This window comes from Anolis sagrei, chromosome X, assembly GCF_037176765.1.
Source record: "Anolis sagrei isolate rAnoSag1 chromosome X, rAnoSag1.mat, whole genome shotgun sequence".
In the NCBI taxonomy this organism is placed as follows: Eukaryota; Metazoa; Chordata; class Lepidosauria; order Squamata; family Dactyloidae; genus Anolis; species Anolis sagrei.
The window spans coordinates 99,348,500-99,372,630 of NC_090034.1; the positions used below are offsets into that span (position 1 = coordinate 99,348,500).

At 46.2% G+C, this 24,131-nt stretch overlaps 1 protein-coding gene across 1 annotated transcript in view; it reads left to right on the forward strand.

The window, feature by feature from the left end:
* LOC132780204 (gap junction delta-2 protein-like) overlaps nucleotides 1-24,131 on the forward strand; it is a 29,803-nt gene that overhangs the window by 1,743 nt on the left and 3,929 nt on the right. The window contains exon 2 of the mRNA XM_060783782.2: nucleotides 14,967-15,438. Coding sequence (XP_060639765.1) covers nucleotides 14,967-15,438 — 472 coding nt within the window. The remainder of the gene's footprint in view (nucleotides 1-14,966; nucleotides 15,439-24,131) is intronic.

Here is a 24,131-nt window from a genome sequence, read left to right on the forward strand (position 1 = left end):
CTCCTCATCTCCTTTCATGTTTCCTTCCTTTCCTCCAGTAGGACTAGCCACTTCTGTTTTCCCTTGCCCTCCTCCCCTCCTCCTCTTCCCTTCCCTTCCTCCATGAGGACTAGCCGCTTTGGGAGTTTGGGGTGAACAAGGTGAAAGGGAAACGCAAGTGTGGGATGAGGAGAGATCTAAAGGAAAAGCACCAGAAAGTGTGGAATTGATTCCCATCCTGGACCCAAACTCATCCCCACTCTCTCCTCTTCTCTTCACTTCTCTTCCTCCATGAGGACTAGCCGCTTTGGGAGTTTGGGGTGAACAAGCTGGAAGGGAAACCCAAGCGTGGGATGGGGAGAGATCTGAAGGAAAAGCACCAGAAAGAGTTGAGGGGATCCCATCCAGGATGCAAACACATCCCCACTCTCTCTTCTCCTGTTGCCTTTCTTTCCTCCAGAAGGACTAGCCACTTCTGTTTTCCCTTGCCCTCCTCCTCTTCCCTTCCCTTCCTCCATGAGGACTAGCCACTTTGGGAGTTTGGGATGAACAAGGTGAAAGGGAAACTCAAGGGTGGGTTAGGGGGAGATAGAAAGGGGAAAGCACCAGAAAGAGTTGAGTTGATCCCATCCTGGACCCAAACTCATCCCCACTCTCTCCTCTTCTCTTCACTTCTCTTCCTCCATGAGGACTAGCCGCTTTGGGAGTTTGGGGTGAACAAGCTGGAAGGGAAACCCAAGCGTGGGATGGGGAGAGATCTAAAGGAAAAGCACCAGAAAGAGCGGAATTGATTCCCATCCTGGACCCAAACTCATCCCCACTCTCTCTTCTCCTGTTGCCTTCCTTTCCTGCAGAAGGACTAGCCACTTCTGTTTTCCCTTGCCTTCCTCTCCTCGTCCTCTTCCCTTCCCTTCCTCCATGAGGACTAGCCGCTTTGGGAGTTTGGGGTGAACAAGCTGGAGGGGAAACGCAAGGGTGGAATGGGGAGAGATCTAAAGGAAAAGCACTGGAAAGAGTTGAGGGGATCCCATCCTGGATGCAAACACATCCCTACTCTCTCTTCTCCTGTTGCCTTCCGTTCCTCCAGAAGGACTAGCCACTTCTGTTTTCCCTTTTCCTCCTCCTCTTCCCTTCCCTTCCTCCAAGAGGACTAGCCACTTTGGGAGTTTGGGGTGAACAAGCTGGAGGGGAAACACAAGGGTGGGATAGGGAGAGATCAAAAAGGAAAAGCACCAGAAAGAGCGGAATTGATTCCCATCCTGGACCCAAACTCATCCCCACTCTCTCCTCTTCTCTTCACTTCTCTTCCTCCATGAGGACTAGCTGCTTTGGGAGTTTGGGGTGAACAAGCTGGAAGGGAAACCCAAGCGTGGGATGGGGAGAGATCTAAAGGAAAAGCACCGGAAAGAGTTGAGGGGATCCCATCCTGGATGCAAACACATCCCCACTCTCTCTTCTCCTGTTGCCTTCCTTTCCTCCAGAAGGACTAGCCACTTCTGTTTTCCTTTGCCTTCCTCTCCTCGTCCTCTTCCCTTCCCTTCCTCCATGAGGACTAGCTGCTTTTGGAGTTTGGGTTGAACAAGCTGGAGGGGAAACTCAAGGGTGGGATAGGGAGAGATCAAAAAGGAAAAGCACCAGAAAGTGTGGAATTGATTCCCATCCTGGACCCAAACTCATTCCCACTCTCTCCTCTTCTCTTCCCTTCCCTTCCTCCAGGAGGACTAGCCACTTTGGGAGTTTGGGATGAGCAAGCTGGAGGGGAAACGCAAGGGTGGGATAGGGAGAAATCTAAAGGGAAAGGCACTAGAAAGAGCAGAATTGATTCCAATCCTGGATGCAAACACATCCCCACTCCCTCTTCTCCTGTTGCCTTCCTTTCCTCCAGAAGGACTAGCCACTTCTGTTTTCCCTTGCCCTCCTCCTCCTCTTCCCTTCCTCCAAGAGGACTAGCCACTTTGGGAGCTTGGGATGGACAAGGTGAAAGGGAAACTCAAGGGTGGGATAGGGGGAGATTGAAAGGGGAAAGGCACCAGAAAGAGATGGGTTGATCCCACCTTGGGTCCAACACATTCCCACTGTCTCCACTCTTTCCTTCCTTTCCTCCAGAAGGACTAGCCACTTCTGTTTTCCCTTGCCCTCCTCCCCTCCTCCTCTTCCCTTCCCTTCCTCCAAGAGGACTAGCCACTTTGGGAGTTTGGGATGAACAAGCTGGAGGGGAAACCCAAGCGTGGGATGGGAGATATTTAAAGGGAAAAGCACCAGAAAGAGCTGAGTTGATCCCACCCTGGATCCAAACACATCCCCATTCTCTTCTTAGTGGGATTCTTCTCTGCTCCTCTCCTGTTTCTTTCCTTTCTTCCATCAGGACTAGCCACTTCTAGGGAGTTTGATTCAACAAGGCAAAGGGAGGAATTGAATTATAAGATAGGGAAACACTGGCTCGAATAGGGAAAGGGGAAAACTTGCCATCACCTCCAGAAAGAGTTGGATTTACCCCATCCTGGATCTCTCTTCCCAGTGGGATTCTCTTCCTCTCTTCTCCTCTCCTCTTTCTGTTCTCTTCTTTCCTTTCTTTCCTTGCCTCCAGAACAACTAGCCACTTGTTTGGTTCAACAAGGTGAAGGGGAAATTGAATTATGAGATAGGGAGACACTGGTTTGAATATGGAGAGGGAAAACCTTTCATCCACTACCAGAAAGCTGGATTTATCCCATCTTGGGTCCAAAACATCCCCATTCTCTCCTTAGTGGGATTCTCCTCCTCTCCTCTCCTGTTTCCTTCCTTTCCTCCAGCAGGACTAGCCACTTATCGGGAGTTTGATTCAACAAGGCAAAGGGAGGAATTGAATGATGAGAGAGGAAGACATTGGCTTGAATAGGGAGAGGGGAAAGCTTGCCATCACCTCCAGAAAGAGTTGGATTTATCCCATCATGGATCTCTCTTCTTAGTGGGATTCTCCTCCTCTCCTCCCCAGTTTCCTCCAGAAGGACTAGCCACTTCTGTTTTCCCTTGCCCTCCTCACCTCGTCCTCTTGCCATCACCTCCAGAAAGAGTTGTATTTATTCCATCCTGGATCTCTCTTCTTAATGGGATTCTCCGTCTCTCCTCTCCTCTTTCCTTCCATTCCTTCAGAAGAATTAGCCACTTGTTTGATTCAACAAGGTGAAGGGGAAATTGAATAGGAAGACACTGGCTTGAATAAGGGAAGGGAAAATCTTTCATCCACCACCAGAAAGAGTTGGATTTATCTCATCTTGGATCCCATCCTCGATCTCTTCTTACTGCGATTCTCCTCCCCTTCTCTCTTCTCCTTTTCCTCTCTTGTTTCCTTCATTTCCTCCAGCAGGACTAGCCACTTATAGGGAGTTTGACTGAGTTATGATATAGAAGGATACTGACTTGAATATGGAAAGGGAAAACCTTTCATCCTCTACCAGAAAGCTGGATTTATCCCATCTTGGGTCCAACACAGCCCCACTCTCTTCTTAGTGGGATTCTCCTCCACTCCTAGAGGATGGAATCCTCTCAGATTCCATCTGAACATGAGGAAGAACTTCCTGACTGTGAGAGCCGTTCAGCAGTGGAACTCTCTACCCCGGAAACAGGAGTGAAGAAAGAGGAGAGGGGGAGAATCCCACTAAGGAGAGAGTGAGGATGTGTTTGGATCCTAGATGGGATAAATCCTGCTTTCTGGTGGTGGATGAAAGGTTTTACCTTTCCGTATTCTAGCCAGTGTATTTCTATCTCTTAATTCAGTTTCCCTCTTTGCCATGTGGAGTCAAACAAGTGACTAGTCCTGCTTGAAGAAAGGAAGGAAACAGGAGAGAATCATAGAATTAAAGAGTTGGAAGAGACCTCATGGGCCATCCAGTCCAACCCCCTTCCAAGAAGCAGGAATATTGCATTCAAATCACCCCTGACAGATGGCCATCCAGCCTCTGTTTAAAAGCTTCCAAAGAAGGAGCCTCCACCACACTCTGGGGCAGAGAGTTCCACTGCTGAACAGCTCTCACAGTCAGGAAGTTCTTCCTCATGTTCAGATGGAGGGGAGAGAGGAGAGGAGGAGAATCCCACTAAGAAGAGAGACCCAGGATGGGATCGATTAAACTCTTCCTGGTGGCAAGGTTTTCCTTTTCCACATTCAAGCCAGTGTCTTCCTATCTCATAATTCAATTTCCCTTCTCCTTGTTGAACAAAACTCCTTATAAGTGGCTAGTCCTATTGGAGGAAAGGAAGGAAACAGGAGAGGAGGTGAATCTCACTGAGAGTGGGGATGTGTTGGACCCAAGATGGGATAAATCCAGCTTTCTGGTAATGGGTGAAAGGTCTTCCCTTTCCATATTCAAGCCAGTATCCTTCTATCTCATAACTCAATCAGACTCCCCCTAAGTGGCTAGTCCTGCTGGAGGAAAGGAAGGAAACAAGAGAGGAAGAGGAGAGGCAAGAAGGGGAGGAGAATCCTAGTAAGAAGAGATCCAAGATGGATAAATCCAACTCTTTCTGGTGGTGGATGAAAGGTTTTCCCTTCCCTTATTCAAGCCAGTGTCTTCCTATCTCATAATTCAATTTCCCCTTCACATTGTTGAAGCAAACAAATGGCTAGATGTATTGTTGATGGCTTTCATGGCTGGAATCACTGAGTTGTTGTAGGTTTTTTCGGGCTATATGGCCATGGTCTAGAGGCATTCTCTCCTGACGTTTCGCCTGCATCTATGGCAAGCATCCTCAGAGGTAGTGAGGTCTGTTGGAACTAGGAAAAAGGGTTTATATATCTGTGGAATGACCAGTATGAGACAAAGGACTCTTGTCTGTTGGAGCTAGGTGTGAATGTTTCTACTGATCACCTTGATTAGCATATAATGGCCTGATAGTGCCTGGAGCACTAAAATTGCAACAGCACAACAACAGAAAGGAAACAAACAAGGACATCTAATCACCTCTCAACAAAAGTTGGCTCCAGGCACTATCAGGCCATTATATGCTAATCAAGGTGATCAGTAGAAACATTCACACCTAGCTCCAGCAGACAAGAGTCCTTTGTCCCACCCTGGTCATTCCACAGTTATATAAACCCCTTTTCCTAGTTCCAACAGACCTCACTACCTCTGAGGATGCTTGCCATAGATGCAGATGAAACGTCAGGAGAGAATGCCTCTAGACCATGGCCATATAGCCCGAAAAAACCTACAACAACCCAAATGGCTAGATCTTCTGAAGGAAAGGAAGGAAACAGGAGAAGAGAATCAGCTTAAGTGGCTGAGGGGGTAAAGGAAAGGGCCTGAGGCTGTTAGGAATGGTGGGAGTTGAAGTCCAAAACACCTGGAAGGCCAAAGTTTGCCCATGCCTGGGATAGATACAGTGTTGGTGGTGCTTTCCTCCCAGGAATTTGGGTAGATGCCACCTGAAATAATGGAGAGAGAGAAACAGCAGGTGAGGCAATCCCTCCTTCTCTGCTGCATGACAATTCAAAAGCCATGGCAGCCCTTCTCCTGTTTAGCTTCTCTTTGCCTTAATAGTTTGGATGGTTGACTATTTATCTATGAGGGTTGAATGAAAAGTAATGCCTCCACCTTCGTTACTTGGGTTTGGATGGGTATATTTTAATAAATCAAACACAGAAATAATCCTTAGAATGTACTCTTTAACTACCACTATTCACTTTTCCACATATTTATTTATTTATCGTGTCAGGAGCAAACCAAACAGTTGTATTGCATTTTTTTAAACAAACAAACAAACAAACAAAACACAAAGTTTGCAAACTTGGTAGTTGATTAATCTAACTTTTAACCAACTTTTCCACATAATAACCAAACAATTGGATACATTTCTGCCAACGATGAACAAGTTTTCTGAAGCCGTCATGGAAGAAGTCGACACTCTATTTCCGAAATCCATTGTGCGCAGATCTTCCAATAGCCAAGCAAAGCAATAATGTGACCCACACATTCTTGTGAAATACCGATTATTCTTTCAATTTCTCTCTGAGTGATACGACAATCGTCCTGAATCAATTTGTCAACCTTTTGCTTGTGAAACTTGGTGGTTGCTGTCACAGGACGCCCAACTCTATGTTTGTCACGCAAGTCAGATGTTCCCATCTCAACATCTTTAAACATACTCGCCCAGAGACGCACAGTACTCACATCAACACAATCACCATAAACAGCTTGCATTCTCTGATGAATCTCCTTTGGGGTGACACCTTCTGCTGTCAAGAATTCAATGACGGTACGTTGCTTAAGTCCCATTGACCGACCTTCTGTGCAGGGTTCCATACTTCGCACTTTAACAACACAACCGTTCAATGCTGAGGCTTCCTGCCAAAATGGTGGCTACTGAACAAGCCAGTTACTTGCTTAGGCGATCCCTTGTTGGCCGAGTAGAATAGTCTTCCAGGATCAGTATTCTGGTGGGTCTGTAGGTGACTGTGGAGCCCTATTCTTGATCTCCATCTTCTTCCGCAGTGAGGGCATTGGTTTCCAGGTGGAAGGCGGACTCGGTTGGGGTTGGCTTGATGCACCTTCCTCTTGGCACGTTTCTCTCTTTCACCCTCCATTTGTGCCTCTTCAAATTCTGAAGCACTGCTGGTCACAACTGACCTCCAGCTGGCGCGCTCAAGGTCCAGGGCTTTCTAGTTCTCATTGACTATGCCAGAGTTTTTAAGGTTGGCTTTGACCCCACCTTAAATACCAGTACCTGCCGCATATCAGTACTGTCATGGAGCCCCCGGTGGCGCAGTGGGTTAAACCCCTGTGCCGGCAGGACTGAAGACCAACAAGTCGCAGGTTTGAATCCGGGGAGAGGCGGATGAGCTCCTTCTATCAGCTCCAGATCCTCATACGGGGACATGAGAGAAGCCTCCCACAAGGATGATAAAAGCATCAAATCATCCGAGCGTCCCCTGGCCAATGTCCTTGCAGACGGCCAATTCTCTCACACCAGAAGCGACTTGCAGTTTCTCCTTCCAGTCACTCCTGATACGACCAAAAAATCAGTACTGTCATCTGTTGAGTTGCGAAGGTGGAGGCATTAATTTTCATTCAACCCTCGTACTACTGCCCTTGCTCTTAGGACTAAATGTCCTAAAGTCACCTCATTCTGCCTGATCTTGGAAGCTAAGCAAGGTGGGCCTTGGTTTATACTTGGATGGGAGACCATCTACTGGGTGGTGATATTTCAGAGAAGGCTTAAACCCACCCCTGAGAATTCCTCACCTAAGAAAACTCTTAAGACATTTTCTGCCATTGAGTCGAGAGGCGGCTTAGAAGCACAAACAGGCACATATCCTTTGGCGAATGGAAGGTGTTATGATATCCGCTTCCCGCCCTGCAATCGTTTTGAAAGTTTGGCGACCCAGAGGCAGGAAGGGCAATGAGTGCGGACATCCAGCCGTGCGTTACATGTTCCTTTGCAGATGAAATGAGAGTGCCATCCAAGAGTTGTTGGTGCAAGCCATGCAGTGCTGCCATCTGTTTGGCTGGGGATTCCTCCCTTTCTCTTCTCAGACTCTTAGCCTAAATAATAAGGAGTTTTACTGCAACTTAAAGGCTCACAGGCTTATTATGGCATAAGTGTTTGTGGGCTCAAGTCCAACACATCAGATGCACCCACCAAAAGCTATTCCCAATCCGTGGGTGGTATGTGTACTATTCCTTTCTCTTCGTGTATACACGGACATGTATACAGGCAGTCCTCAAGCTATGGACAAGTGTGTGTGTGTGTGTATGTGATATATACAGAGGTGGCCCTAGGTAATTTTCAACGGTAAACAAACAGTATTTTGCCCCCCCCCCCCACCATTCACTGATATATATATATTCTGTTCGTTGTGGGAGTTCTGTGTGCCATATTTGATTCAATGCCATCATTGGTAGAGTTCAGAATGCTCTTTGATTGTAGGTGAACTATACATCCCAGGAACTACAACTCGCATATGTCAAGGTCTATTTTCCCCCAAGAGCCCCTCCAGAGCGCCCCTTGGCAAAATCAACTATACTGCAAATGCTTACTTTGCGTAATGGGTTGAGCCGCCCCTGGATACACACACACACACACACACACACACACACTAGCTGTCCCCTGCCACACATTGCTGTGGCCCAGTCTGGTGATCTGGAAACTAAAGCAATGAGAAAGTGTTGGTTTCTAATATATGTAATTTCTTTCTGCTTGTGGGTAAACAATATTTCTTGTTGTCTCTTTGTCAGTGTTGATGTAGAGACTGTCTAGTTTGCCTACTTTGGAACATGCAACATATCATTGTTGATCTTTAGGAGTCCCTTTCAAATCTATAATACTTTATCTCTCTGTGTGTGAATCATATATATCTATCTATATTTATGGATGGATGGATGGCTCTCTGTCAGGAGGGCTTTGATTATGTTTTCTTGCCCTGGTGAAGGGAGTTGGACTAGATGGCCTTAAGTATTTTCTGTTGTTCAAGGTCTATTTCCCCCCAAACTTCATCTGTGTTCATATTTGGGCATATGGAATATTCGTGTCAAGTTTGGTCCAGATCCATCACTGTTTGAGTCCACAGTTCTCTCTGGATGTAGGTGAACTACAACTCCCAAACTCAAGGTCAATGCCCACCAAACGCTGTGAGTATTTTCTGTTGGTCATGGGAGTCCTGTGTGCCAAGTTTGGTTCAATTGCATCGTTGGTGGAGTTCAGAATGCTCTTTGATTATAGGTGAACTATAAATCCCAGCAACTACAACTCCCTAATGACAAAATCATAATTTTTTGAGGGATGGTCACTCCTTGTGTTGTGAGACGTGCATTGCTGTGGCCCAGTCTGGTGATCTGAAAACTAAAGTAATGAGAAAGTGTTGGTTTCTACTATATGTAACATGTTGATGCTTGTGGGTAAACAGTATTTCTTGCTGTTTCTTTGTCAGTGTTGATGTGGAGATTGTCTGGTTTGCCTACTCTGGAACATGCAACATATAATTGTCCTTCTTTAGGGGTCCTTTTCAAATCTATGATACTATATCTCTCTGTGTGTGAATCAATTCTATCTATCTATATCTATGGCTGGATGGTTCTTTGTCAGGAGGGCTTTGTTTATGTTTTCTTCCCCTGGTGAAGGGAGTTGGACTAGATGGTCTTAAGTATTTTCTGTTGGTCAGGGGGTTTCTGTGTGGGAAGTTTGCCCCAATTCTCTCGTTGGTGGGGTTCAGAATGCTCTTTGATTGTAGCTGAACTATAAATCCCAATAACTGCAAATCCCAAATGTCAAGGTCTATTTCCCCCAAACTCCATCTGTGTTCATATTTAAGCATATGCAGTATGCACACCAAGTTTGGTCCAGATCCATCATTGTTTGAGTCCACAGTGCTCTCTGGACAGAGCTGAACTACAACTCCCAAACTCAAGGTCAATGCCCACCAAACCCGTCCTGTATTCTCTATTTGTCATTGGAGTTCTGTGTGCCACATTTGGCTCAATTCCATCACTGGTGGAGTTTAGAATGCTGTTTGATTGTACGTGAACTATAAATCCCAGCAACTACAACTCCCAAATGACAAAATCAAATTTTTTGAGTGATGGTCACTCCTTGGATTGGCTGGAGTCACTGGGTTGCTGTGAGTTTTCAGGGCTGTCTGGCCATGTTCTAGAAGCATTCTCTCCTGACATTTTGCCCACATCTATGGCAGGCATCCTCAGAGGTTATGAGGTCTGTTGGAAACCGGGCAAGTGGAGTTTATACATCTGTGGAATGATGTCCAGGGTGGGAGAAAGAACTCTTTGTCTGCTTGAGTCAAGTGTGGATGTTGCAATTGACCACCTTGATTGGCACTGAATGGCCATGCAGCTTCAAAGCCTGGCTGCATGTGGAACAATGCTTTAAATTGGCACAGCCAGGAAAAACTGGAAGGGCAACAGGCTTTTAAAGAGTAAAGTTGTATAAGAGAGAGCCAGGAGGGAGTTGAGTTTCATTTTAAATATTTTAACTGTTTTAAGCCATTTTAATATATTTAATTCTATTTTGGTGTTTGTGTGCTGGAGATTTTATACTGCACGATATTTTCAGTGTGGAGAGCTACTTTGTGTCTCAATTACAGAAATAACAGCAGGATAAAAATAAATATGTTAACAACAACATCGTCAACAATAACACTTTTAAACTCTCTCCTAACCCATCCCAGTTTAGGAGATCTACTTTGTCAGCCTTAAAAAAAAAAGTATGACGTGGCAAAGCACAGCCTTCACAATCTTCATCATTTCCAGATTTCTCAAGTAGCCTCTTTTCCTGGCCAAAAAAAAATCCAGGATTAAATACCTCAAAGTATCCAGGAACAGAAACGTGTCCTTTGTGTTGTTGAAGGCTTTCACAGCTGGAGTCACTGGGTTGCTGTTTGGCCATGTTCCAGAAGCATTCTCTCCTGATGTTTCTCCCACATCTATGGCAGGCATCCTCAGAGGTTGTGAGGTCTGTTGGAAACTAGGCAAGTGAGGTTTATATATCTGTGGAATAATGTCCAGGGTTGGAAAAAGAACTATTTTCCTTTTGATGCAAATGTGGATGTTGCAATTGGCCACCTTGATTAGCATTGAATGGTCTTGCAGCTTCAAAGCCTGGCTGCTTCCTAAACCGGGCTCTACAGGCCAATGGATACTTCACCATTGACATGGGAAGAGCTACAAGACCAAGAACAGGCCACAGACATGAGAAGAGCTACAAGACCAAGAACAGGCCACAAAAGTAAAGGCAAAGATCCACCCAGAGGAAAAGTGTTCTTACCATACATCAAGGGAACCACTGACTGCATAGGGAGGCTGATGAAGAAACACAACCAACAAACTATCTGTAGACCCACTGAGAAAATCCAAGAAATGCCACGTTCAGCAAAGTCTACCGTATACCATGCAGCTGTGGACAAGTCTACATAGGGACCACCAAACACAGCATTGCCCAAACACGAATCAAGGAACAAGAACGGCACTGCAGACTAACTCAACCAGAGAAATCAGCCGTAGCAGAGCTCTTGAAGTACCAACCTGGACACAGCATATTATCTGAGAACACAGAAATACTGGACTACTCTAACAACCACCATGCCAAGACTGCACAGAAAAGCCACTGAAATCCATAAGAAGCGTGTTGACAATTCAACAGGAAGTAGGAAACCATGAAAACTAACAAAATCTGACTACCAGTATTAAAAACCTCTAAAATCAGGACAGTAAATAAAGAACAACACTAAAAAAACAGGGAATTCCAGACAAGAATTAATCAGGGCCAGCTAACACCACCTAACAAGGTATTCACCCAGGCAGGAAACAGCCAGGCTTTGAAGCTGTGAGACTATTCAATGCTAATCAAGCTGGCCAATTGCAACATTCACACTTGCCTCCAGCAGATGAGAGTTCTTCCTCCCACTTTGGACATTATTCCACAGGTATATAAACCTCAGTTGTCTAATAATAATAATAATAATAATAATAATAATAATAATAATAATAAGGCAAGAACCAACATTGAGGGAAGTTAATAGTAGTAAACTGCTTTGAGTGCAAAAGACAAAGAGGGAATACTGTAAAAACACAATCCAGAGAAGAAGAGAAAACTGGCAAAAGAAGGCTCACCATGGTCAATTCCTGGGGAAAAATTGAGAGCAAAATTGACAAAGAAAAAACATGGCTGTGGCTCACAAATGGAACTTGGAAAAAGGAGGCAAAGGAGGACCTGATTCTGGCAGCCCAAGAACAAGCCATTAGAACTAATGCCATCAAAGCCAGAATTGAAAAGTTGATGACAGATCCCAAGTGTAGACTCTGCAAGGAAGCAGATGAAACAATAGATCACATCCTCAGATGCTGTAAGAAGATCGTGCAGAGACTACAAGCAGAGGCACAACACCGCTGCTCAGATGATTAATTAGAACTTGTGCCGCAAATACCATCTGCCTGCGACAAAGAACTGGTGGGATCACAAGCCGGAAAAAGTTACAGAGAATGAACATGTCAAACTCCTCCAGGACTTCCGAATTCAGACAGACAGAGTTTTGGAGCACAATACTTCTGACCTCGCGGTCGTGTTAAAAAACAAAGTATGGATTGTCGATGTTGCAATCCCAAGTGACAGCAGGATTGAAGAGGAACAACTGGAAAAGCTGACACGATATGAGGATTTAAAAATCGAACAGCCGGCAGCAATTCAATGCCCCCCATATACAAACAGGTAAAACAACAGTTGCATAATAAGTAAAATATTTAAATTTGATTAAAAACCATTTAAAATAGTGCAAATTGAATTAGTTGGCCATGTCTAAGTCCGAGTTCTATGATCAACAACCTAATCCAAAGACTGTCCATAGTCCATTTTCCATAGCATTGTCGTCATTTTATTGTCAGCCTGCTATCCGAATGCCTGGTCCCATAGCCAACTTTTTCCTGAAGGAAAGGAGGGAAGCCGTTGACCTAATATCACTGGGGAGTGCGTTCCACAGGCTGGGGGCCACCGCCGAGAAGGCCCTGTCTCTCATCCCCACCAAGTGCATTTGCGATAAAGGTGGGATTGAGAGCAGGGCCTCCCCGGAACATCCTAAGTTTCGAGGTGAGACTTTCACTATTGGTTGCTACTTCCCGGCGGATGTCAGGTGGTGCAATACCAGCAAAACAGTATAATTTCTCCAGTGGTGTAGGGCGCAGGCACTCTGTGATAATGCAGCATGTTCCTGGTGATAATCCTTCTCTTTCCTTCTTTCTCTTCCTCTCTTTACAAATCCATCTTCTCAACTCCGCCAGGATCTTTCACCTTCACGGAGGAATTGCTGAGTTGGTGAAAACTTGCTCACTGCCCTCTCCTTTATGTTCAGAAAGGACAGCTAACTAAACTGTTAGGTGTTGGGTTACCAGCAGAACTTCTCTCTTGATGTCCTTGAAGTTCTTTAGATTTATTGTCTTCAGAAAAAAACAAGTGTCTTCTTCTTGCTGCATTTTAAACCTGACTGTGCAATTCTATTAGAGATGAAGTCCACGGCGTTCAATGGTCTTGCTTGCAGCAAAGTGGATATAGGATTGCAGGCTACAATGTCACCTTTGTCTGCTCTAAGAGGGAGAAATCAATTATCTCTGAAGTGTTATTGGAGTCCAGTTCTGTTGCATGTCAGCTTGTCCAGCCTGTGATTATGTCTCATGTTCATGTTGATATTCATGATGGGAATGGGGATGATGTTCCTGAAGATTTAAGGTTGGCTTGAGCCTGAGTTAATGTTGGGAATCAGCCTGTGTTTGTGTTTCAGGATCCTGATGTGGGAAATGATGTTGCCGTGGCTGTGGTACAAGATGGAGATGGTTTGGTCAGTGATTTTCATACAGACAATGACAGAGAGGCCCCAGTGCAAAGGGCAGTTTCTCATGAGAATATTCCTGCTGGCCGTAGCAATGATAATTCACTGCCTCTCCCTGTGAGCTCTAAAGATTTGGGTTTGGAAAACAATCTGACACCTAGGAATTTTAATGAGCAGCCAGATAGGGAGCTGAAGAATAGGCGGCTGGAGATTAGCCAGGATCCGCAACAATCTCAGTATTTACATCGCTCTGAAAGGCTGAGTCTGATAAAGGGAAATTTGGGGGGGACGGGACGGGATGAAACCAATTTCTGAGTTTTGGGATATAAAGTTTGCTTCAAGGGAAAACCTGTCAGATCAGGCATCATTTGGAAACCAAGTTCTTGTGCCATGGAAGTCTTGTTCAAGGGGTCTTGTTTCTGTGGAGTTTTTTTTAGCCTTTTGGATTGTCTTTGCATCCTGTTGGATTCTTGTCTGGATTAATGCTGTCTTGGATTGTCTGTATTTCTTGTGTGGACATTGCTTTGGGTTACTACTGTTTATGGACTCATACTTTTTGTAACCTTCAGATTTTCTTACAAGCATTTATTTCTTCTGGCTATTTACTAAGCTTCAATAAAAAGAAGATTTGTTTCTTCACTCTTCGTGTAGTATGTTTTAAGTCAGAGGGCTTCTTCTGGACCTGGAGTGCAACAATTAAGTTTAGAAGAAAGGCTTTAGCTGTCTCAGGACGATTCCCAAGGGCACATTCTTGAGGTAGGCCCTTCACCGCTTTTCTCAGAACCTCTGTCTGGACATGATTTGTCAGGTGCAGGAGTTAATGAGGGAGAAGATAATGAAAGCTTGGTCAGAAAGCAAAGTTTTACTAAACAGATGCAGTCTTCAGAGGCTGAGATGATCAGAGATAACAAACCATTATCTGGTGGGAAGGTCAAGAAAAATGTATTTTCGAAGGCTTTCATGGCCGGAATCACTTTTCATTTTCTCTTGACATTTCGCCTGCATCTATGGCAAGCATCCTCAGAGGTAGTGAGGTACCTCTGAGGATGCTTGCCATAGATGCAGGCAAAACATCAGGAGAAAATACCTCTAGAACATGGCCATATAGCCCAGAAAAACCTACAACAACCCATCAAGAAAAATGCTTTCCTTTCAGTTTTGGGATCTGAAAAAAGCTTTATAATGATTCACGGGAGAGAGTTCCCTCAGTTGGGTCAACGTTATTTTATCATGGTCTTGCTTTCAAGTGCTCCGAGTTTCATGTGCCAAGGTTTTGCCAAGCTCGAGATCTGTCAATGAGATTTTCCTGCTGTCTTGTTTCATGGATTCAAGTGCCTAATTTTGTGGATTTTTATGTACTCATGGATCTCATTTTCTCTGAAGCTTATGGACTATTTCTTATATTGGATCTATACTGTTTCTGATAATTTTTTACTGCTTTGCCTACACATATTCTTCAATAAACCGCTTGCTGATTTTTCCAAGCTGGTGTGGTGTTTAAGGTGTTCCTGCTCTGGTGTACGGCAAGTTCATTACAAGTCTTGGCTGTTTTAGCCAATGGTGAAGGTTGATAGGTTGATAGTAGTAGTAGTAGTACATTAGACAGGAAATACTTTTTTTGGTTTCAGGGTTTTGGTGGTTCATTAGACTCGAGTAAACACTTTCTTGTTGCTTGACATCTCCCTAGGATCCTGCTGACGGTGGTGGTGATCTTCCGCATCTTGATCGTGGCCATTGTGGGCGAGACTGTTTACGAGGACGAGCAGACCATGTTCATGTGTAACACGTTGCAGCCCGGCTGCAATCAGGCTTGCTACGACAAGGCCTTCCCCATCTCGCACATCCGCTACTGGGTCTTCCAGATCATCCTGGTGTGCACCCCCAGCCTCTGCTTCATCACCTACTCAGTGCACCAGTCGGCCAAGCAGCGGGACCGGCGCTACTCCTTCCTCTACCCGCTGCTGGAAAAGGACTGCGCCCGGGATGGTGGAAAGAAGGTCAAGAACGTCAACGGCATCTTGGTGCAGAACCCCGACGGCTTGTCCAAGGAGGAACCCGACTGCCTGGAGGTGAAGGAAATCCCCAGCACCCCCCTGCGGCCGCCCAAGAGCTCCAAGGTCAAGCGCCAAGAGGGCATCTCCCGCTTCTACATCATCCAGGTCTGTCTTTTGTCCATTTTTTATTTCCTCCAGACTTCTGGGCCTTTGACTCCCAGAATCTCTCAGCTTCGGCCCTGGTGGTTGGTTGGACTTGTTGGGAGTCAAAAGTCCAAAATACAGGCAGTTCCTTGAGTTACAAACTTCTGACTTACAAATGGTGGTGAGACAACAGGAAGTGGGAGAAATGTATCCCCCGGAAGGGAAATTTCCTCTTATGGGGAAAAGGTGTCTCAACTGAAGCTTTATCCCCAATTCTTGTTTCCACAACAAGCCAATTTTTTTCAAAATCCAATTCTCATAGGTACAAAAGTGATGTGGAGTTTTCTTAACAGAGGCACTGGCAGCAAAGGAAATACAACAGGGATATTAACCCTTCCCTATGCTATCCAAACCTTGTGCAGATAAATAGATAGATAGATAGATAGATAGATAGATAGGAGTTCCCAGTGGTGCAGCAGGTTAAACTGCTGAGCTGCTGAACTTGCTGACCAAAAGGTTGGCTGTTCGAATCCAGGGAGTAGGGTGAGCTCCTTCTGTTAGCTCCAGCTTCTGTCAACCTAGCAGTTTGAAAACATGCAAATGTGAATAGATCAAGAGGTACCATTCTGGCAGGAAGGTAATGGCGCTCCATGCAGTCATGCCGGCCACATGACTTTGGAGGTGTCTATGGACAACGCTGGCTCTTCAGCTTAGAAATGGAGATGAGCACACACACCCCCCCCCCCCCCCCCCCCAGAATCGGACACGACTGGTCTTAATGTCAGGGGAAAACCTTTACTTTTACCTATTCCAGTGGCATCTAAATACCACCATCTTAGTCCCTAGAGACTTTCATACTTTTGTCAAGGGAAAAACATTTACCTTTACCTATGCTATCCAAAGCTTGTGCAGATAGATAGTTAGAGGCTGTTAAAGGCTCCTCCTTAAACTACAAACCCCAGAATTCTGCAGGAGGCAGCAACTAGATTTAAAGTGGATTCATCCTCTAGTGCAGTGGTGCTCAAACTATGGCCTACGGGCCACATGCGGCCCGCCGAGGGCATTTATCCGTCCCATCGAGGAGGAGGCCTCTCTCTCAGTGGAATCAGTCTTGGTTCTGCTAACACAGAGGTCCTTTCATTCTTTCTTTCTCCCCCTCACACATTCTCTCTCTCTTTCTCCCCATTTCAATCTCTCCCCCTTTCCCCTCTCTTTTTCTTTCTCTTTCGCCCTCCTCCTTTCTCCCTTCTCTCTTTCTCTCTCTCTTTTTCTCTCCCTTTCTCCTCTTCTTCTTTTTATATCTCTTTCTTCTTCTTCTTCTTCCTCGGAGGAGGTGGAGGTGGCAGTGGGTCTGGAGCGTTGCGTCTGCTGCCTGGAAGAGCGAAGGCAAGAGAATTCATTGCTTCCACTCTTCCAGAAAAGACACAGAGCTGTGCAGCCAAGAGGTAGCCGCAAAGCCTCCCCTCACCATCCAGCCATCCCTCCTTTCCTCCACCTCTACCTGGGCACAGGGCTCAAGGAACCCCTGCAAAGACTACCCCCCCCCCCCCAGTTAAACAGGAAGAGGAGAGTGGGGGTGGCAGAAATGCCAGCCTCCCAAAGGAAAGATGTCTCCTCAAAACCTAGGGTTCCTTTAATTCCCCTCTTTGTCCTCAACTTCTCTTCGGCAAATCCAGGCTCCTGATGTGAAACGGCCCGTAGGTAGGCTGTTAGGAATTGTGGGAATTGAAGTCCAAAACACAATTAATTAAACATTTCACAATATATAATTATATATTGTTTTTGTGATTAATCACTATGCTTTATGTTCAGTTTGTAACAATGAAAATACATAGTGCATATCAGATACAGTGTTCCCTCACTTATTGCAGCGGCTTTGTTCCATGACCATCCGTGATAAGTGAAAAACTGCGAAGTAGGGACGAAGAGGAGGAGGGGAGAGGGAGCCATGCACTGGGCCTTACCCTGGGGCTTGTCTCTGGGCTGGGCCTCGGCGTGGCCCTCTTTGATGGCGGCCTTCCAGAGACAAGCCCCAGGGTAAGGCCCAGCACCTGGTTCCTCCTCCTCCTCTTCCTTCTCCTGTTCTGGTCCTACTCCGCCTGCTCTCCGAGGACGAAGTCACTACCAAAGAGGGCCAAGCCGAGGCTCACCCCTACTCTTCCTCCTCTTCCTTGGAGGACACTTGGGCCTTCGAGGAAGAGGAGGAGAAAGAGGTAGAGGAAGAGAGGGAGCCTCAGCTTGGCCCTCTTCGAGGATGAAGCCACCGCCAAAGAGGGCCAAGCCAAGGCTCCCCCTAGAATCATAGAATCATAGAATCAAAGAGTTGGAAGAGACCTCATGGGCCATTCAGTCCAACCCCCTGCCAAGAAGCAGGACTATTGCATTCAAATCACCCCTGACAGATGGCCATCCAGCCTCTGTTTAAAAGCTTCCAAAGAAGGAACCTCCACCACACTCCGGGGCAGAGAGTTCCACTGCTGAACAGCTCTCACAGTCAGGAAGCTCTTCCTCATGTTCAGATGGAATCTCTTCTCTTGTAGTTTGAAGCCACTGTTCTATTGCGTCCTAGTCTCCAAGGAAGCAGAAAACAAGCTTGCTCCCTCCTCCCTGTGGCTTCCTCTCACATATTTATACATGGCTATCATATCTCCTCTCAGCCTTCTCTTCTTCAGACTAAACATGCCCAGCTCCTTAAGCCGCTCCTCATAGGGCTTGTTCTCCAGACCCTTTATCATTTTAGTCGCTCTCCTCTGGACACATTCCAGCTTGGGTCTCCGAGGAAGAGGAGGAGGAAGAGGAAGTGAGGGAGCCTCAGGTTGGACCTCTCCAAGGACAAAACCACCGCCAAAGAGGGCCAAGCCGAGCCCCCCCCCCCCACTCTTCCTCGGAGGACCCTTGGGTCTCCGAGGAAGAGGTGGAGAAAGAGGTAGAGGAAGAGAGGGAGCCTCAGCTTGGCCTTCTTCGAGGACGAAGCCACCACCAAAGAGGGCCAAGCCAAGGCTCCCCCTACTCTTCCTCCTCTTCCTCGGAGGACCCTTGGGTCTCCGAGGAAGAGGAGGATAAGGAAGAGAGGGAGCCTCAGCTTGGACCTCTCCAAGGACAAAACCACCGCCAAAGAGGGCCAAGCCGAGGCTCCCCCCTACTCTTCCTCGGAGAACCCTTGGGCCTCCAAGGAAGAGGAGGATAAGGAAGAGAGGGAGCCTTGGCTTGGACCTCTCCGAGGACGAAACCACCTCCAAAGAAGGCCACACCAAGGCTCCCCCTCTTCTTTCTCCTCCTTGGAGGACCCTTGGGCCTCTGAGGAGGAGGAAGAGGAAGAAAGGGAGCCTCAGCTTGGCCCTCTCCAAGGATGAAGCTGCCACCGAAGAGGGCTGCACTGAGACCCAGCTCAGGAGGCTGTCACCGAAGAGAGAAGACCAGGGCTCAGCCCAGCCTGGCAGTCTTCCGGCTGGGCCTCAGTGCCCAAGGAGCCTCCGGGGAGGGAGCAGCGGAGGCCCAGCTCAGGGACAAGCCCCAGGGTAAGGCCCAGGTCCCCCTCCTCCTCCTCTTCCTCTTCCAGCCTCCCTCCCCCGTGGGAAAAACCCGCAAAACAGCGAGTCCACAATAAGGGAACCGTGAAATAGCGAGGGAACACTATTTACATTACGATTCATAACAGTAGCAAAATAAGATATGTGCAGTGTGCATAGTAATCCCTGGGGAAGGCAATGGCAAACCACCCCAGTATCCTTGCCAAAAAAACTAAATGGACCAATTTGATCATAGTTTTTACAAAAAATTATAATCCAGCCCCCTATTTAAAAAGTTTGAGAGCCCTGCTCTAGTGTGATGAGGCCTTTGGAATGGTAGTAAAAGAGCTCATTTGGAGCTGTCCTTGGTGCTGAAAGTGTCCTCTCTCTGGCCTTTGCTACTTCTTTGCCTGGCACTGGGAAAATTATAGTGTTATGTTTCTCCTTTAAATGCTATAGTTGTTTTGTATGGAATGCTGGGATTTGTAGTTTGGAGGGGTATTAGCGCTCTCTGGCAGGGAATTTTCCCATGTTTTACAAGATGGAGGAATGGAATCATAGCACAAGTGTGGAAAGTATTGAATGTGCTTTGAATGCAATATTCCTGCTTCTTGGCAGGGGGTTGGACTGGATGGCCCATGAGGTCTCTTCCAACTCTATGATTCTAAGGACCATTTCATGTTCTAAACATCTCCTTTGCTGTCCACCTATCTCCTTAAGAGTCCTCAACTGGTGGTCAGCAGATATTGTGCCCAAAAAAGGGCAGAAAAGCACTGGTGTGGCACACTGGCAAATGGGGAGGCTATGAGCTTTGTCAGGCTTGGAGAGCCTAGTCTGATTCTGCCTGGAGGCCTGAGCATATAGTGTCCCTTCTGCTGCTCTTCCTCACTCTGCAAAGCTATAAATAAACAGATGGTCAGTGGGATAGGCCGCAAAGACCCCGGCACTCTTCCGCTCTTCGTTTTGCAAAGACCTCTGGGAAGGGAGATCTGAGTGACACGTATGCAAGGGCCGTGTGTGTCTTTGTGTGTCACTCTTACATCAAGAAAATTTAGGATTCCACAACCCCAATGAATTGGAGCAATGAAGCCCCCCAGATTGTCCCTAAATCATCTTTTTTCCTCCCCAAATCTGGAGTCCCTGGTGGCACAGTGGGTTAAACCCCTGTGCCAGCAGGATTGAAGACTGACAGGTCGCAGGTTCGAATCTGGGGAGAGGCGGATGAGCTCCCTCTATCAGCTCCAGCTCCTCGTGCGGGGACATGAGAGGAGCCTCCACAAGGATGATAAAAACATCAAATCATCCAGGCGTCCCCTGGGCAATGTCCTTGCAAACGGCCAATTCTCTCACATCAGAAGTGACTTGCAGTTTCTCAAGTTGCTCCTGACACAAAAAAACTCCCCAAATCAATACCTGTTGGTGCATTGCATCTGGTTATTTTCTCTGAACTTGGGAGATCTCCGCCCGCAACTTACTTCTTTTCCTCCTTATCCCACAATTTATGATCGCTTTAACCAAAGACTACACCGCTCTAAATGAAACCATAACCAACATAAGACAAAGGAAAAGTCAATACAAACCGCAAGACGGAGAGGCTTATGACAAATCACCGGCAATTAAGGGAAAACAAACAAGCCACAATATGCAGATAAACAAACCCCAAGCTGACTCTTGTAGTGGGCAAATGCTTCCTCGTACCTCTACTGTCAAAAATATTCTAGGGTTGCCACGTGTAAGAACTGATAGGGCTCTTCTGCCATTAGCCATGCTATAAGGAAGGATTTCAACCAAAGGATAACAACAGGATATTGTTACTCAGAAATGACCAAAAAAAAAAAAAAAAGGAAATGTATTTGTCATTTCTGACTAACATGCTACTGATACTAATATTAATAACATTAGTGATACTGATTGTCAACTTGTTGTTGTTGTTCATTCGTCCAGTCGTTTCCAACTCTTCGTGACCTGTCACCACCCACAGCTCCTTCAAGGTCAATCCAGTCACTTCAAGGATGCCATCCATCCATCTTGCCCTTGGTCAGCCCCTCTTCCTTTTTCCTTCCACTTTCCCCAGCATAATTGTCTTCTCTAAGCTTTCCTGTCTCCTCATGATGTGGCCGAAGTACTTCATTTTTGCCTCTACTATCCTTCCCTCCAATGAGCAGTCGGGCTTTATTTCCTGAAGTATGGACTGATTCAGGCCCGTAGCCAGGATTTCGTTTCGGGGGGGGGGGGGGGGGCTAAAAAATTTTCAGGGGGGGTTTCGGGGGGGGCTGAGTTTCGGGGGGGGGGGCTGAGTCTGAGTGAAAGAGGGTCTAGCCTAGCAAACCTTTTGTATCATTACCCCAATACCCCCATACATATGGGATATCTTGAGAATGGTGATCAAATCATGATATTAATAAACATAACAGTTTAAATAATGCACCAGTAAGGCCTTTTCGCGAACCACCATGAGAATTTCGGGGGGGGGGGCTGAAGCCCCCCGAGCCCCCCCCCCCCCCCCTGGCTACATGCCTGGACTGATTGGATCTTCTCGTGGTCCAAGGCACTCTCAGCACTTTCCTCCAACACCACAGTTCAAAAGCATCTCTCTTTTTTCCCTCAGCCTTATCTAAGGTGCAGCTCTTACATCCGTAGGTGACTATGGGGAATACCATTGCTTTAACTATGTGGATCTTTGTTGCCAGTGTGATGTCTCTACTCTTCAGTCTTTTATTGAGATTGGACATTGCTCTCCTCCCAAGAAGGAAGTGTCTTCTGATTTCCTGGCCGCAGTCTGCGTCTGCAGTCATCTTTGCACCTAGAAATACAAAGTCTGTCACGGCCTCTATGTTTCCCCCCCTCTATTTCCTAGTTGTCAACCATTCTTGTTGCCATAATATTGGTTTTTTTATGTTCAACTGCAACACAGCTTTTGCACTTTCTTCTTTCACCTTAATTCGAAGGTTCCTCAGCTCCTCCTCGCTTTTGGCCATCAAAGTGGTATCATCTGCATGTCTAAGGTTGTTAATGTTTCTTCCAGCAATTTTAATCCCAGCCTTGCATTCGTCGAGCCCCACATATCGCATGATATGTTCTGCATACAAGTTGAATAGGTTGGGTGAGAGTATACAACCCTGCCGTACGCCTTTCCCAATCTGGAACCAGTCTGTTGTTCCAGGGTCAGTTCTGACTGTTGCTACTTGGTCCTTGTACAGATTCCTCAGGAGAGAGACAAGGTGATTTGGTCTGCCCAGACCACCAAGAACTTGCCACAATTTATTATGATCCACACAGTCAAAGGCTTTAGAAAAGTAAATGAAACAGAAATAGATGTTTTTCTGAAACTCCCTGCCTTTCTCCATTATTTGGCGGATATTGGCAATTTGGTCTCTCTGCCTTTTCTAAATCCAGATTGTACATCTGGCAACTCTCTCTCCATGCAAAGAAGACTCCAGCAACACATGGAGAGAGAGTTGCCAGATTGTCAAGTAGGTATTGCTTATTTGACATAGACTCAAGAGTTTCTTGCTATGTTTGCATTACACACTTACATATTGCAGATGACACACAAGTGTATCACTACAAAAACTTTGGAAAGTTCTGGGACCTTAACCTCTAGATGTTTTCACTTTTCAGTCCTATGCTTACCAAAAGGGATACATATTGTGCACCAAAAGTACTTAGGTGATCCCTCGTAGCTCGAGGGTGATGATCTTCCAGATGTGGTGTCTTGGCGGTGGATCCGTAGATGGCTGTGGAGCCCTATTCTTGATCCGCATGTTCTCCCGCAGTGAGGACATAGGTTTCCAGACGGAAGGTCAGGGTATGATGTGCTTTCCTCTTGGCATGTTTCTCCCTTTTGCACTCCATTCGCGCCTCTTCAAATTCTGCAACACTGCTGGTCACAGCTGGCCTCCTGTTAGACTGCTCAAGTGCCAGGGCTTCCCAGTTCTCGGTGTCTATGCCACAGTTTTTGAGGTTGGCTTTAAGCCCATCTTTAAATCTCTTTTCCTGTCCACCAACATTCCTTTTTCCGTTATTGTGTGCCAAACTATGACAATCTGGGATGTCATAGTTCTCCACTTCATGTATATTATAGACCAAGGGTCTCCAAGCGGCCCTCTAAGGTGATTGACTTGCCCTAAACTTTAGATTTAGTTTTGCTCTAACTCTGAAATACCTTGAAGGCACACAACAACAACAACAATCCCAATTATCTTGACTATCTCATCAGCCAAAAGCAGACCCACACTTCCCATTGAAATATTGGTAAGTTTATGTTGATGAAAAGTGTTTTCCATTTTTTAAATAATGTATTTTTCTTTTATGGAAATAAGATATGTGCAGTGTGCATAGGAATTCGTTTATGATTTTTTCAAACTAAAGTCTGGCCCTGCAACAACATGAGCGACTGTGATCTGGCCCTCTGTTTAACAAGTTTGAGGACCCCTGCTATAGACTCTGACTAGTGGCATCTAAATATCAGCATCTTAGTCTCTAGATGGAGTCCTCGGTGGTCCAGTGGGTTAAACTGCTGAGCTGCTGAACTTGCTGACCTAAAGGTTGCCAGTTGAAATCTGGGGACTGCAGTGAGCTCCCGCTGTTAGCCCCAGCTTCTGTCAACCGAGCAGTTCGAAAATATGTGAGTACTGCTCCGGCGGGAAGGTAACGGCACTCCATGCAGTCATACCAGCCACATGACCTTGGAGGTGTCTACAGACAATGCCATCCTATACTTATGTCAAGGGAAAAACCTTTACCTTTACCTATGCTATCCAAAGTATGTGCAGATAAATAGTTAGCTAGCTAGCTAGCTAGCTAGATAGATAGATAGATAGATAGGAGTTCCCGGTGGAGCAGCAGGTTAAACTGCTGAGCTGATGAACTTGCTGATCAAAAGATTGTTGGTTCAAATCCAAGGAGCGGGTGAGCTCCTGCTGTTAGCCCCAGCTTCTGCCAACCGAACAGTTCAAAAACATGCAAGATGTGAGTACTGCTCCAGCGGGAAGGTAACAGCACTTCATACAGTCATACCGGCCACATGACCTTGGAGGTGCAAATGTAAGTAGATCAATAGGTACTGCTCTGGCAGGAAAGTAATGGCGCTCCATGCAGTCATATCAGCCATATGACCTAGGAGGTGTCTATGGACAATGCCGGCTCTTCGGCTTAGAAATTGAGATAAGCACCACCACCCCAGAATCGGACATGACTAGACTT